A 15,139-nucleotide genomic window follows, 5' to 3' on the forward strand; every position below is an offset into this window, starting at 1 on the left:
GCTAGAGGCAAAAGAATGAGAATATTGTATCGAGGTTACAACATGATTACTATAGTTTATCAGGACAAAGTTCAAATTCGTATATACAGAAAGAAATATCATAAATGTAGCAAGGTATTAACTATTGATGATCATAAGTAAAATGTACGCAGAGTGCTGCTTGTATTATTCTTTCAACTTTTCTGTAGCTTTGAAATTTTTCTAAATAAAATTGGCGGGGGGCAGAATTTCAAACACAGGTAGAAATCAAGCATAGTCATACATGTAAGATGAACACATTCAACAGGGCCTGGGCCATGGTGAGAAATGTGGGGCCTCTAGGACACAAAATTTAAGGAAGCACTTGTGCGACCCTGAGAGTGAGTGCCTCTTTCAATCTGTCACCTTACACACCTCACTTGCCTAGTGCTAGCGCTGTTGTTGAACAAAAGCAAATGCATCTATGTTCTCCAGCAGACCACAGCTAACTCTTCTAACTCCTAAAAAGAAGAAGGTTAAAGCTAATTTCTTCCATGCAATCATTCACTCATTTATTCTCCAAATATCTATGGAATCCACTCTATGTTAAGAAACTATCCTGTATGTGTTCATGGGTGAGTTAGATACTGGGGATGCCAATGATGGACCAGTTCCTGCTAAAATACCTTACTATCTGCCAAACACTGATTTAGTAATACTATTTTTATCACCATCATCATCATCATCATGTATTTAGTAAATATTTCTTGAATGAGCAAAACCATAAGTCTACTTATTTGTTCTTACTCAAAGACTTGTCATGTTTATATGAACGTGAAACTTTTTCCTTGATTGCCTGAAAACATAGCTAACATCTACTAGATGGATACAAACCATGTGGTGTCTTCTAAGTTCCTTCCACATATTAACTCAATGAAGCCTTTTACCAACAAGAAGATACAGGTGCTAAGATTCTCCTTTTACAGGTAAGAAAATATATGATATATTGGGTACCTTTTCCAGAAACACAGAAAGAAAGAGGCCACAGCAGGTTTGAATCCAAGGAGCTCAGCTTTTCAAAGGCTTCACAAAGCAATCTCACATTTACTAACCCAGAGAGGCACTTTCCAGTTCCAAAAAGCTCTCTTCTTCAGGTTGCCTTTCACCCATTACTACATAGAACGATCTAGATAGCACCAGGGACATTTTTAGCAACGTGATCCTCAACTTCCATGGCGTGGGCAGGCAAGTCAGACTTTGGGGGACATCCTGCTTAATTTCACCTTGTCTAAATACAACCAACTAAAAATAACCTGAAAGGGAAGTGTCTCAGAACCACAACAGGAGCTGCAGAAGGCTGCAGAGGGCATGATGTGAAAGAAGGATCCTGGCCTCCAGAAAACACTGCTGATGCTTTTCAACATCAGCAAGTTGCATATTGTGATGAGAACACAAAGTTTCCAATTATTGAAATTCCATAGTGTATTTAATTATGCAATTATCTTATTGTATTAACAAGTGCTAGAGCACAGCAGCAATTGCTGAGATTTTTACAATTTGGAAGAGCAGAATGTATTCTTTCCCTCAGCTGATTACTTCTCATAAATCTGTCCATTTTTCAGGGATTATGGAAATGATCCTATTTTTGGAATGCTTCATTCAGAAATCCAAAGCAAGTCAGCACCCCCACTCTTGCCACTCCAATATTTAAGTATGATCCCTGTAAAGACTGAGCCTATTTCAGGGGAAAATGTCTGCAAATTCACATCATTTTTGTTCCCATTAATCACTTAATACTCTTTCCTCTTTTGAAATTCAAATAAATATAGTGTAAATATACATTTAAAGAGCAGTTGTACAAATTACATATTGTCAATGATGCAAACACAAATACATTCTTTTTCATTTGCTTAAAAAGGATTTATCCCAAAGGGTTCATGTATCAGACTGTAAAACCCGAGTACTCCATCAAAACACCTCAAATAGGTATGCTATGATACTATCATGCATTTCTATTTGCCTCAGTTACTTTGGCAAATATGAAATGTAATCATGCAAAATTAAACATTCCATACATTTTCTATTCATTCTCTAATACTCTCCCTATATTCTGAAATAGGCTATCACATTTTCAAGTTTAAGGGGACAAAAAGTGAATCAAATTTCTTGTTTCCGAAAGCATTACAAGTAATAGGTCTTTTTACTTACGGCTTTTCATCTAAGATCACCAGGCTCTTCACACATAAAACATAATTAATCCATACAGTCTGCTACATACCTACCCAATGGGAGCCCTCCTTGCTGATGAGAAGCCATACCTGTATTTTCTCAATGTAAATTTCATCCAGGCTTTTAGGAATGATGCTTCATTTACTGGTGCATGATCAGGAGGCATAATCATATGTGAGAAACCTGGCTGCTTCTCCCAAATAAGTAAGAGATAGGAAAACAAACCCTGGACCCCAATTGCCTGGTGTTTGGATATCGGTTTTGCAAACATTCAGCTATGAGATGATGGAGCAAGTCGCCCCACTGCCCAGTGCTTCTGTCTTTGTAGTGATAAAATTGGGATAACAATAGTACCTGTCCCATAGGGTTGTTTGGTGAATGAGTTACTACATGTAAATCCTTGAGAATACAGCCTTAATAGCATGAACTGTTATTATCTTGTCTTGTCCTTCCCATATGTGATACCTGATGCCTTTCAAATCCATTTCCCCACAATTAACTCATTGGAATCTCACCATCTTCCTGTGACGTAGTGGAAATAGATGCTATCTATTATTTCCGTTTTACAGATGAAGAAAGTAAGTTTCAAGGAGGGTTGCCAGCAGTCAGGACTGGAACTCCCAGAACCTAGACTAGTATATATTTCCACTTTTCCTCTTTATATCCAGAACAAACTGACTCAGTGACCCAGACAGTTCCCTACTTATTTTGTGGGGGAGAGAGGGGGTCTTGTTTCAAAGGAGACATGGAAAGCACTCTGTTGCCAAGGTTTGTCTTGCATATCAAAAAAGATCCAGATCGGCAGGAGACATGTCAACAAGTCTGCCGTCATGATTTCTGCTAACTATGAAATGAAAGTTAATTTCATGCCTCTCATTCGCAGACAAAAAGGTTCAGAGCTGTTTAAATTCTCTTCAGTCCAATGACAGTTAGTAAACAGGAGACTTCGTGTTCTAATGCTTGAAATCACCCTTTGTATCTCAATATATTATTTATGCACTCAGCTTAAAATAAACAGCAACTCCGAAGTAGGTGAGTGGTCTCATTTAGTAGGAACTTTTTTTTCACTCTGACAGTTACTTTAAAACATGGGTAAACAACCTTAATTCACTTCTAACGAATTAGTAGGCTACTGCTGTGTCTACAGGAGGCAAGCAGATTGTATTATTCACCAAAACAACTTCCTTCCTGTCAATCATCTGCACCTCACAGAGGGCTGTGGACTTTGCTGTCTTGATACTCAAACCAATCCACGGGTGCATGTAGTTCCAGACGATTTCTTCAGAGGTCATTTTCTTCCAAAACTTTGATTAGATCTCTGGACTCTGAGAGGCAGAATAGGGCCTGGAGAAGATAGATTCTCAGTGCTGCTTGTTAAGAAACATATAGACAGATAAGAACTTTCCCAGAGGAGTAAAGAGTTTGGGAATCATGGCAGTGAGCTCTAGCTGTTGAAGGAACTGAAGCTGACAAAGAGACCACTGTAAGGGGAGACCTGATAGGTGTCACTAAATATTTGAAATGGTGTCATTTTGTAGGCAGAAGACTTGTTCATTGTAGGGATGAACAGTAAAAGTAGAATCCAAGGGCAGAGATACATAGAGCTTGGATTTATGTTTAACTTGAGAAGGAATACTGTAACTGTCAGAGTCACCTTTTTAGGTTGTAGACTTTCTGCCTCTAGAGGTTCTCAGGCTCAGTCAGCTGGAACCCTTAGAACTGGCCAACAAATAGGGCTAGATAAGGCATACAAGACCCTTGCAGACTTAGATCCTACAGCCGCATGAATCCAAGGGTTGCTCACTAAAATAGGCTTCAATAAGCAGTCCTAATCTTAAACTTCTCTATTATAGATTTTAAAGGGTGACAGCCACCAATTAAAAGAAAAAAACAGATCAAACCATAGGTTAAGCACTGGGCATACAGCTGGCCAATCGATGGTTGTACACACAATTCCAGGGTATTGGTTGGCCTGGCAAAATAAAAAGATGCGCCATTCAACAGAGAAAATCTACTGAAGCAGGTGCTTTGGGATCGCACAGTCGCCTCATGCCCTTCTGTAGCCTTTGCCATTCCATGGGTAGGAGGCAATTCCCAGGTCACCTGGACTGTAAGCTGCTTAAGGAGGGGTGATCACACTTAGCTCACCACTCTGGTTGGCCTCCTCCCCCTGCTCCAAGTCTGGAAACACAATAATTAGCGAACCGTCTAATCAACTTTCATCCTTAACAAAATATCGTTCGTCTCATGGAAACATTGTCTCTCCCTAAAATCAACCACTTCTTTGAGACACAAACTGACTGCTCAAAACACAAGTTAAATGCAATTTAAAAAGAAAGGAAGAGAGAGTTGAGAGAAGATAAATAAAGACACCTTACATTTATATCCATGGTTCATATCGACATTTTTACATATAATAATATACAGACATATTTTGTCCAAATTATCTAGTAGGCATTGCTTGAATTTATATTTACAGAAGGTGGCAGGGGGAGGTGGCTTTTCTACACCCAACATATTGTCAAAACGTTAGAGTTCAGAAACATTAAATGCCTCAAATGAAATCAGATTATCAATATCTGGGTGTGAAACTTTGTGTTATGGATCTCCTGATATGGCAAGAGCAGACATCTGGTATTTGCACTTTGGAATAACAGAAAATAGCATGACAATAATGCATAATACTTACAAAGTACCCTTCATCCATGGGGCTCCAATTTTACCAATATTAGTTCACTGATTTTCGCAAAAAACCTGAAAGGCAGAGGGTAAGTTTGTGTTACCCCCACTTTGCAGATGGGGATACTGAAAGGCAATAGGTTATTAATTATTGGTCCATTATGGTGAGAATTCAGTAATGGGAAAACAAGAATTGCCATTTTGGCCTTCCCCATCACAATGCGTCTTGGCCACTCATCTTTCCCAAGGGGACTGATATTTCCTACGTCATTTTCACCACCACAGTCTCAACATACTAAACACATTTTAGGATAAGATAGTCACAAGTGTAACCCCTCATTTTCATGAATCCAAACACCAATATTCTTTTAATACTAGAGGTAAGATTGGAAAAATTCCCACATCCAGTTTAAAATATGGAAGAAAAAATTGGATTGACAAAATGTAACCATCCTACTAAAATTTGGCCTGAAAATAATGTTACTACTGTTCAGTTTGTTATATACTTATGTTCACATTTCAGCATATGGACTTGTCTTTTTAAAATATTGCAAGGAAGTCAGAATACTTCAGAAGTAATTTCGTTAACAACGCTTTTAGAAGGGTGTATTTTTAACAGTCCTTTCTAGGACATCCCATCCTTTATACCAGTTTCAGGCCATTTATTCATGCATTGAAAAAATAATCAGTATTTATTGAGTTCTTACTATGCATAAGTTTAGAACTGTATGTGGCTTCTTGGAGGACACAAAAATGTGTATGACATAGGTTCTACCATCAAGAAACTTATAAACCTGTGGTTCAATAATTCTATCACTATGACAACCATGCTAATCACACACTCTACAGAAAGATCTGATAGTTTGTAAACATTCCTGGTAAGTCACAGATACCAATCCCAGAAGGATGGCACTTTCAAAAAATATTCCAAAAAAAGGATGAGTTTCAGTTCTGTTTATGAGCCATACTATTTGGGATTACAGAAATATTAAAAGATGGGTCTCCTTAAAATGTCTGGCCCAGAGTTTTCCCAAAGCCCATGATGTGAGGGTCACAATCTCTCACGGTCTTCTCCTTACTCACCTCTGCAATAGCACTGACTTCTTTACTTATCCTCAAATACCCAAGCACATTCCCACCTCAGGAACTTTGTCTTTCCAGCTGTTCCTTTTGCTTGGGTCAATCTTGCTGCAGTATTTCTATGGCTTACCCCTTCCCTTTCATCAGATCTCTGCTTAAATACCTGCTCAGTGATGTCTCCCTGATCATCTGTACATTCACATGCCACAGAATGGGTGCCACAGAATGACGTTTCAGCCAACAACTGACCACATATATGAGGTGGTCCCATAACATTATAATACAGTGATACCATATTTATACTGTAACTTTTCTATGCTTAGATACGAATACTTACCATTGTGTTACAATTGCCTAGAGTATTTAGTGCAGCTACATCCTAGCCTACAGGTTTGTAACCTGGGAGCAATAGTATATATACGGAATATTTTTTTTGTTTGTTTACTGCTAACTTCTAGTGTGAAGGCACTCCAGGAATATTGATTGAATCCATGATTCACAGCATTAAACTGGGTGATCTTCCTTTTTTCTATCTTTTAACTCTCCCTGAGATACTGTTATAATTACTAATAAATGAATTTCAATACCTAATCACCATAGATTTTTTCCACCCAAAGGAAAAAATTAAAACTCCACAAACACTCAGTGAAATGCTTCTGGAAAATATAATAAACATCCATTTTTATCATTTTCCCTTATCTTGAGTGCCAGAGTGCAAGATGGGTGACCTGGCTTCTTAGCCAGCACTGCTGTGAGCCCTTACCTTCTCCTCTCCCTCTGCCTTTGTTTCTCAAGCGTAAAATAAAGCTTAAGAAGCTTATTTCTGAAGTTCCTTCTAGTTCAGAAACTAGGTGATAGGCCAAATTATATTGATATTTTTACATCTTCTGATTTAATAGCACTTACTAAGTATAAGCTTCTCTCAAAGGTAGCAAGGTCATCATTTCATACTAAGCAAAGCAGGAATACCAGAGGGAAGAATGTGAGTGTCTAACATCTACAAGTGTACCAATTCTGGGCAACCACCACAGTGATCACTGAAACCCTGTTCCCTCATCCCCGCTCTCACACCACCAACATATGACAGACATTCAAAGAGAGATGCCACATCAGCTGTTTACGGCATCTTGAGTCACAGACACTCCACTTCGGTCTCTAAACAGATTTCTTGTTTACTTGCCCATTAATAAAACTCACACCTTCACTAGTCAGATTTTTTCCCCGAGCATCTGAACATCCAAAGAGATTTAGAAGCAATTAACATTCACGAGTAACAGAGCAATCAACATGGGAATCGCTAATGGGACTGGACAGGATCCAAGAGCTGATATGAGGATAATAGTGAGTCCCTGACATAGGTTATGGTGTTAATTCTGGAGGGCAGAGTTGTGGTATGTTTTCAATAGCTTTGTGGGGCTGCTGTCACAATCACATACGCCTCTCCTATATCTGGTTTCTCACCCCCTATGACATGCCTTTTAACTGCTATCAAAAAGAAGCCATTTTGCATTGTTATAACACAACCTCTAGCATTAATGGCATATATTGACTCCAAGTTTATTTTTAAATTGCCTACCTGACGAAATGTTAAAATGTCATTTTTTTCCCAGTTTGGGTCTCTAGACTATCTTCACCTGTTAATTCTTATAGCTAGAGGCCACAAAAATAATAGCTATGAATTTCCACCTTGACGCTTCCCCAATAAGTTTTGCCACTTACTTGTGTGCACATGGGTTCATACATCTCTCGTAAATAGGAAGACACAGGCATTCCTATTCCAACCAGCTCTATGCTTGCTTCCTTGTCAGTTTCTGTGACCTGTTTTCATGAAGATCACCCCAGAAATCGGCACACCACATCACCCGCCCCTTTTCACCCTACCGGGAGAGTCTCTGCGTAATAGAGAATGTTTCCATTGTTCCTCTTTCTGCCTTTCATTTTCTAGCCTTCATCTCTCATCACTACAATAAAAAATGCCAATGCCAGGCAAATCTCTCTCTCCCTCACTTTGGACCACATTCTTGAATCCCTGCCCTGGCACTCTTTCTCCCTCAGCCTACAGAGCAAATGCCTCAACCTTCAGAGCCTCTGACCTCTCCAGACTCACACACACCTCAGAATCCTTGGGACCCCTCCTTGTCCTTCTCCTCCTCTTCCTGGGTCATCTGGTTTCCCTCAGAACCAAGACACCCACCTCTGGTTTCTTGAGAGAAAGACACTTTCTCTATCTATAGGGACTCTAGGTACGCTGCAGGCAGACTACCTGCTGTATTTCCATTTTTCACCTTGGATGTAATTCATCACAGCCAATTATGATTTGCTTTATTCTGTGTGGTCCAAGAAAATAAATTTGTTCCAAGGAAAGACTTTTAGTGTTTTCAGCTATTTTCATATTAGACATGAGTATGTAATTGAGCAAACACCATTTTTGTTAATTATAATACATTTCTGGTTATTCTATTTCATTCATGCTTTCTTCCATTCCTTTCTCCTATTTTGCTATTTCTAGCTATTAAAGGACCCCTTCTTAAAGATCCAGCATGTTAATTTTTTTCCCTCCACTTCCCTACCTCCAACACACAGCCTTTATGAAAGTGTATGCCTTTTTAAAGCTTCAGTTTATTCTCTGAATACAATCAGCTACTGATCCACAATCTGCCTCCACCAAGCTGTGTATGCTAAAAGGCTGTTTTGACAAAGATTTTATACAACATAATCCAAATGAAAGGTAAGTTATCAACAGACCCATACTTAAGAATCCCTCACTGTTATCTCTGGGGCAAGCAGTTTAATATTCCCAGCGGCAGCCCCAAAGCTAAGAGATGTATGTCTAAGACCTGCCTCCACAGCCCCCGCCTAGTCACCACGCACCCACTGCCTCCCGCCCACCCCATGACTCCCTTCCCACCCCAAGTAGCAGCAGAGGAGGATAAAGTGCTTCTGGGGCTGTGGTAATGCAATCAGGGCTGGGTGTGCTTCGATCTCCACCTGTCCTCAGAAAACATTTTGGCAGACACCTTTCAACTACACTCTGTATTCCGCACGGGGTCCTGTGCTCATTCTAGTGGCTCCACAGAAGTGAAGGTAACCCTGCCCAAGGAGTAGACTTCGCCTGCCTTCCTAAATTGCAGGCAATCAGAAGCACTTCTGCCACGCAGGTGTGGGGCTGGGGGGTGAGGTTCTGACTGTACCCACCACACACAAGGAGTGAAAAAGGCAAAGGCACACATGAAATAAGCACATCGATGTTTTTAAACTTCAAAGAGTAAAGAAACCTCATTTTTCAATCCTTTGCCCTTGCCTAGGCACCAGTGAAAATATTCCACCCAGTCTATTTATTAGTCAGGGCTTTTCAGGGGTCTGTGACATTTCCACATCCCTTTGGCTATCTCACAAAATCTATGGACCCCTTCCAAGAATGGTTTATAAAAGATTGCAAAGGAGATTAATTATATTGAAATACCTTTACCTCTTAGGTTAAGCAGCCCAGCAGGGTGTGGTTTTAGTGGATGAAAGGATAGTTGCTCCTTGGATTTTTTTTTTTTTTTTAACTTGGGGTTTCTGCAGAAGAGATTTGTGCTGGGCAAGTGATGACTGTGGTAAAAAGCATGAAGTGGTGACTGTCCACACTGTCCCCAGGGCTGAACAACTTCCTGTACATCAGAGTTGGTAGCTGGCTCTGCCTTGCAGATGGCTCCATGCACATTAACACAGGGCACTTCAGTATTTGCTACACTGGAATAACTGAGATTTGGACTTCCTTTATTTACAGTCCTACATAGATTTTAACTACGCCTGAGAGAGAAGAGTCAACAAGTACAGAAAACAATATGAGGAGATTTTGAAAAGAGAAGTAATGGTAGAAAACGTGAATCTGACCATTTACTCTTCTTCTAAATATTTACAGAGCACTTACTGTAGGTTGACAGTAGTAAACAAGTGATCTAAAGACCTTTCCCCCAAGGAGCTCAAGCCCAAATGTGAGGAGACACCCAGTAAGCAAATAAACAAGTAAATGTAAAACAAATAACACGTAAATATATGTCCAATGGTGATAAAACAAAGTAGAAGAGATGAGAGAGTGCATGGACCATTGTCATATTTCATGCAGAGTTTATTTCTCATTTCACGTCAATAAATATTCATCAAGTTCCTACTGTGTTTTATGCCCTGGAGTGGATTCAAGGGAACTGACATATATATACATATATGTGGGTATACACACGCGCACACACACACACACACACACACACACACACAGAGCTGACCCTTTAACAGCACAGATTGGACTGCATGGGTCCACTTATACAGGGGTCTTTTACAATAAAAGTTACACCAAGTGTGCCTGTCTCTCCTGCCTCCCCTTCTACCTTGTCCATCTCCACTCTGCCATACCTGAACAACAGCAAGACCAACCTCCCCTTCCTCCCCCTCAGTCCACCCAATGTGAAGACGATGAGGATGAAGACCTTTGTGATCATCTACTTCCACTTAATGAATAGGAATGATATTTTCTCTTCCTTATGCTTTTTATTTTTTTGAGATGGGGTCTCACTCTGTCACCCAGGCTGGAGTGCAGTGGTGCCACCTTGGCTCACTGCAGTCTCAACCTGCCAGGTCAAGGGATCCTCCCACCTCAGCCTGCTGAGTAGCTGAGATTACGGGGGTGCCCTGCCATGCCCAGCTAATTTTTTATATTTTTGTAGAGATGGTGTCTCGACATTTTTCCCAGACTAGTCTTGAAGTCCTGGGCTCAAGTGACCCGCCTGCCTGAGCCTCCCAAAGTGCTGATATTACAGCTGAGTCACCTTGCCCAGCTCTTAGGATTTTCTTAACATTTCTTACTTTATTGTAAGAATATAGTATACAATTTATATAACATATAAAATATGTATTTATTGACTGTTTATGTTATCAGTAAAGCTGCCCATCAATAACAGACTATCAGTAGGTAAGTTTTGGGAGAGTCCAAAGTTATATTCAGATTTTTAATGGTGTGAAGGGTTGGCACGCCTAATCCCCATGTTGTTCAAGGGTCAATTGTATGTGTACACATACATCACACACTCAATTTCCAGTTACTTACAAGTGAAGGGTCCACAGAGTCTCCACCAAGATGGGTCTGAATGTGATGCCACACTGCTGAACATAGTTTATTTTCAAAAAGGTGACCATTGAATGCCACCAAGGGCCCAGAAGAGTGGAAAAGGTGCCATGGGGACTGCATTTTCTGTGCTGAAGGGCATGAGCTTTGGAAGCACCAAGCGACCTTGGCAGAAGGTCACCACTGTGAACCTACGCTCAACTCCGCCACCTATCTCACTAAGTGGCCCAAACAAGTTACACACATTACCTCTTTAGAGCTTTAGAACCTTCAGCGGCAACATGCGGATCCCAGGCTGCCTTGGAGTTCAAAGGCAGTAACGCAAAGAAAGCACCCAGCACAGCGCCTGATACTACGGATTAGAGAGATGAGTTCTTGTCTCATGCATCTTCTTATCCAGGAATAAAAAGGGCAACAGGAATGCAAAAGCCCCAAAGACCATGCACCCAGAGCAGGTGTACAAGAACTGCTTTTGCTTATTTGTTTCTGCTGTGTGTGTGTGTTTGTTTGTTTTGAGATGGAGTCTCGTTCTGTCACCAGGCTAAAGTGCAGTGGTGCGATCTCAGCTCACTGCAACCTCCGACTCCCTGGTTCAAGCCATTCTCCCGCCTCAGCCTCCCAAGTAGCTGGGATTACAGGCACAGGCCACCATGCCCAGCTAATTTTAGAATTTTTAGTAGAGATGGGGTTTTACCACGTTGGCCAGGATGGTCTCGATCTCTTGACCTCATGATTTGCCCACCTTGGCCTCCCAAAGTGCTAGGATTACAGGCATGAGTCACTGCGCCCGGACTCTGTTTTTGTTTTTGTGGCCAAATGGATCTGGGGAATATTTGCAGGTGTTACTTAAAAAAAGAGAGAGACTTCATAGTGAAATAAGTTTTAGAAACAGCAAAGAAATGAGATAGCCCAGTTCTCTTTGCTTCAGGCTTTCTCATAGTTTAATATGCTAATGTGCATCACACATCTCCAAGAACTGTCAACAATGGTATGAACGTTCTCCCAACTTATGTGACCATGGAACCCTCTGGCATGGAAAAATCCTGTGTGACAGTTATTCTATGGAAAAGACTTTGGGAAATGTGGGTTTGTTAAAAGAATAAATCAAATGATAAGAAATATATACCCTATTTGGTTCTGATGTGGTCCAGTGGCTTTTGTTGAAAAGGCAGACTTGGGCATATTTTTGTGCAAACCAAGAAAGCCTAGTACCAGTGTTTCCTATTCACTGAACCGAAGCAACTTCTCCTGCTTTTCCTATAAAAAGAAGTCATTATTCTGGGACCACAGTGCATTTGGGGGAAATGTCGGCAACATCTGAACACTTCTCATTCCCTTGGACAGGTAATTCCACTATTTTCTGCAATAAATGGGCCCTTAAAACGAGTTTTGTTAATTATTCTCTTGAAAGCCAAATCCTCTTCTGACTACACAGGGGAAGGCTTCTGCCTAAAGTCACCCTGGGTTTTCTTTATTATATGAATGCTTCACAGTGAGCAATGCGTTACTTTAATAAACAGAAAATCAATGCCAGGGGCAGAAAAAAAGAAAAGAAATTCCATAGGGATGTGTTGATACACCTATGATTAGTCCAAAAATTGCTTACTTGTACATGAAGATTTTATATACGGGGCTTTCTATGAAGACCTTGCTTAAGGTTAGAATACTAGATACATCTGAAGTCGAAGAGGTGGTCAAAGAGAAAACTAGGGTGAAAATTGTTCTTCCCGTGCTTAGAATTCAATTGCAGAAAGAGAAAATCCTTAAGACTCACCCACATTCTAGGAGGCAAAAGAAGAGAGAGAGAAGGAAGAAAAAAGAGGGAGAAAAAGAGGGAGAAGGAGAGAGGAAATGAATAAAAAGAGAGGGAGCACAAGTGCCAAAGAGGGGAGTAAGAGAGTCATTGAAAAGCCTAAGATTGGGAGAGAGGGGCTACAAATACACAGATTTAAATTAACCCAAGTCAGTAACAAAAGGCTTTGTGCAAGGGCTCTGGCGTTAATGGGATTTGGATTGCTACAGCCTGCAAATCAAGAACAGAACATAACGAGAGATGCCGGAGTTATTTTTGAAATGGGTGTCTTAAGTAATAGGAAGCTTAACTAACAGGGACACTGCAGCATTTTGCATGACTGCTGGCTTGTGGCCTGGCTGGGAACTGGAGCTGCCCAACGAATGAGTGGCGGCCTCCTACCTGGGACCAGATGGACTAGGGTGAGCCTTGACCCTAAGGTATGCCACTGAGGAGTTGCTTCGTGTTATAGGAGGAAGAATGCAGCTGCTCTGCTAGATTGCTTAGCGATGCAGATGATGTAGGTGGAGAGTAACTCTCTGAGCCCCAAGATCCTGGGGCCACTGGTTTAGCATTCATTTGTTCAGTCAGTCAGTCTGTGCCTTTCATCAGTGCCTCCAAGGTGCCTGGAATTGTTTGGGGTCTTGTGAATACCATGATAAGCAACACCAAGTCTCTGCTATCAAGGAACTTATATTATCCCAGAGGAGAGTAAGTGAGCAAATAAGTAAGAATTGCTGTTTTTCATAAGGGCCTTGAAGAAAATAAAGAAAGGAAAGGGAGATGAGGTAGAGTGTGGCTTAAGGGCAGGGGAAACCTGCTCGGGGAAAGCATCCCTGAGGCAAGAACATTTAAGCTGAGTCTTGAATAATAAGGACTCCAGGCTGCAAAGACCTGGGGAAGGAACAATAGAGCACGAGGAAGCGCCATCCCCAGATTTACAATAAGCTGCCATCTTCCCATTCCTCCCTACCAGTTAACTCAGCTTCCCACGACACTAAATTCAAAAGCACACAGACATGTTTAATTTTAAAATCTTAAATTGAATACTATGCCACTAGGAAAATATATCCTGAAACTTAGGTATTTTTAGAATGGTCCACTTCAGTTTCCTCAAGTACTTCTTTCCCTTGTTCAACCAGAAGACCCATATAGTTTAGGTACCTCAGCTTCCTCTAAATACCTGAAACTGCATTCATCAGCCACTTTCTAAAAATTGGATCTTACTTCAAAGCTGAATGACTTGATTACTCCCATAACAGAATACATTACACTGATTACGGGATTATTCACGTGCCATTCGCAAGAGGTTGGGCAACATTTCTCAACATTCCACCCACCAACAAACAGAGTAATGAAAGTGGAAAACGCAAATGCTAATATGCAAATGCCCTCCATGTCTTGATACCATGAGAAAATTCCTCTTCGCTCTTTTTTAAAAAAAAAAACTGATGTTAAAAAAGAGAGAGGAATGGTTATTTTGGTACAAGGTAGCCCACAGAGAATAAAAGGCAAAAGCCCCAGCAGGCAACCAAAGTGGAGACTGTTTCTATGACCTGGCACTCACTAAGCACTCAGTAAATGTAGGTTCCTTCCCCTTTCCCTTCTCCTTCCCCCTTAGATGCCAAAACGCTGAGGATTCATTTTTACATCAATAAGTTTTGAATAACATATTCATTGGCTCCTTCTTTTGTAACTATCAATCCGGTGTTGTGTTTTCATCTTCTGGCTATTGTTTCAGCTTCATCAATTCATGCCAGGGAGAATGACTTGGGGTGAGAAGGGGGTGAGGAGGTGGAAGCTTCATAGGCATGATTCACTGTTAATCAGTGATTAGCATTTTATGCTCAAGACAATCAAACTCATATTTTACTTTTAAAGTTTTAGAAGGAACATATTCAAAACCAAATCTGAAAACAGGGCATCGTAAGTTCAAGGAAGCCATGAAGTAGACCAAGAAGCATAATTCTACTAAGCACCACTTTATTAGCTAATACCATGTCATTTTTTTTTTTCCTATGGGTACCTACTTGCTGTCTTGCGATTTCCATAAGGGCACCATCTGTATTTATAAAAGAATTATCTTTGTGGTGATCTAGCAATCTACAAACAACGGTGATATTTAACATTTCTTAGGGGATCAATTGTAGAATTAAGTTAAAGGATTTATAAGTCTCTTTTTCAGGATGAGCCTTAAAAGGACTTATTCATACATCTCTGTGATGTTGGAAACACTTGAAACAACAAAAAAAATGTAATTTTTATTTATTAAAATATAAAGTTCTGGATCTTGACAT

General features: G+C 40.5%; 1 protein-coding gene across 3 annotated transcripts in view; it reads right to left on the reverse strand.

Annotated features, from left to right (window-relative positions):
- Window positions 1-15,139, reverse strand: part of PPARGC1A (PPARG coactivator 1 alpha) — a 685,546-nt gene that overhangs the window by 472,854 nt on the left and 197,553 nt on the right. For 2 of the 3 annotated variants that reach the window (XM_012472400.3, XM_064366093.1), the window contains exon 2: window positions 4,877-4,941. The exons of the other annotated variant lie outside the window; for it this stretch is intronic. In XM_012472400.3, coding sequence (XP_012327823.1) covers window positions 4,877-4,894 — 18 coding nt within the window. In that variant the 5' untranslated portion in view covers window positions 4,895-4,941. The remainder of the gene's footprint in view (window positions 1-4,876; window positions 4,942-15,139) is intronic. 3 annotated transcript variants of the gene reach the window in all.

This window comes from Aotus nancymaae, unplaced genomic scaffold (genome assembly GCF_030222135.1).
Source record: "Aotus nancymaae isolate 86718 unplaced genomic scaffold, 86718_ANA_hifiasm-v0.15.2.pri h1tg000006l, whole genome shotgun sequence".
NCBI classification, from domain to species: domain Eukaryota; kingdom Metazoa; phylum Chordata; class Mammalia; order Primates; family Aotidae; genus Aotus; species Aotus nancymaae.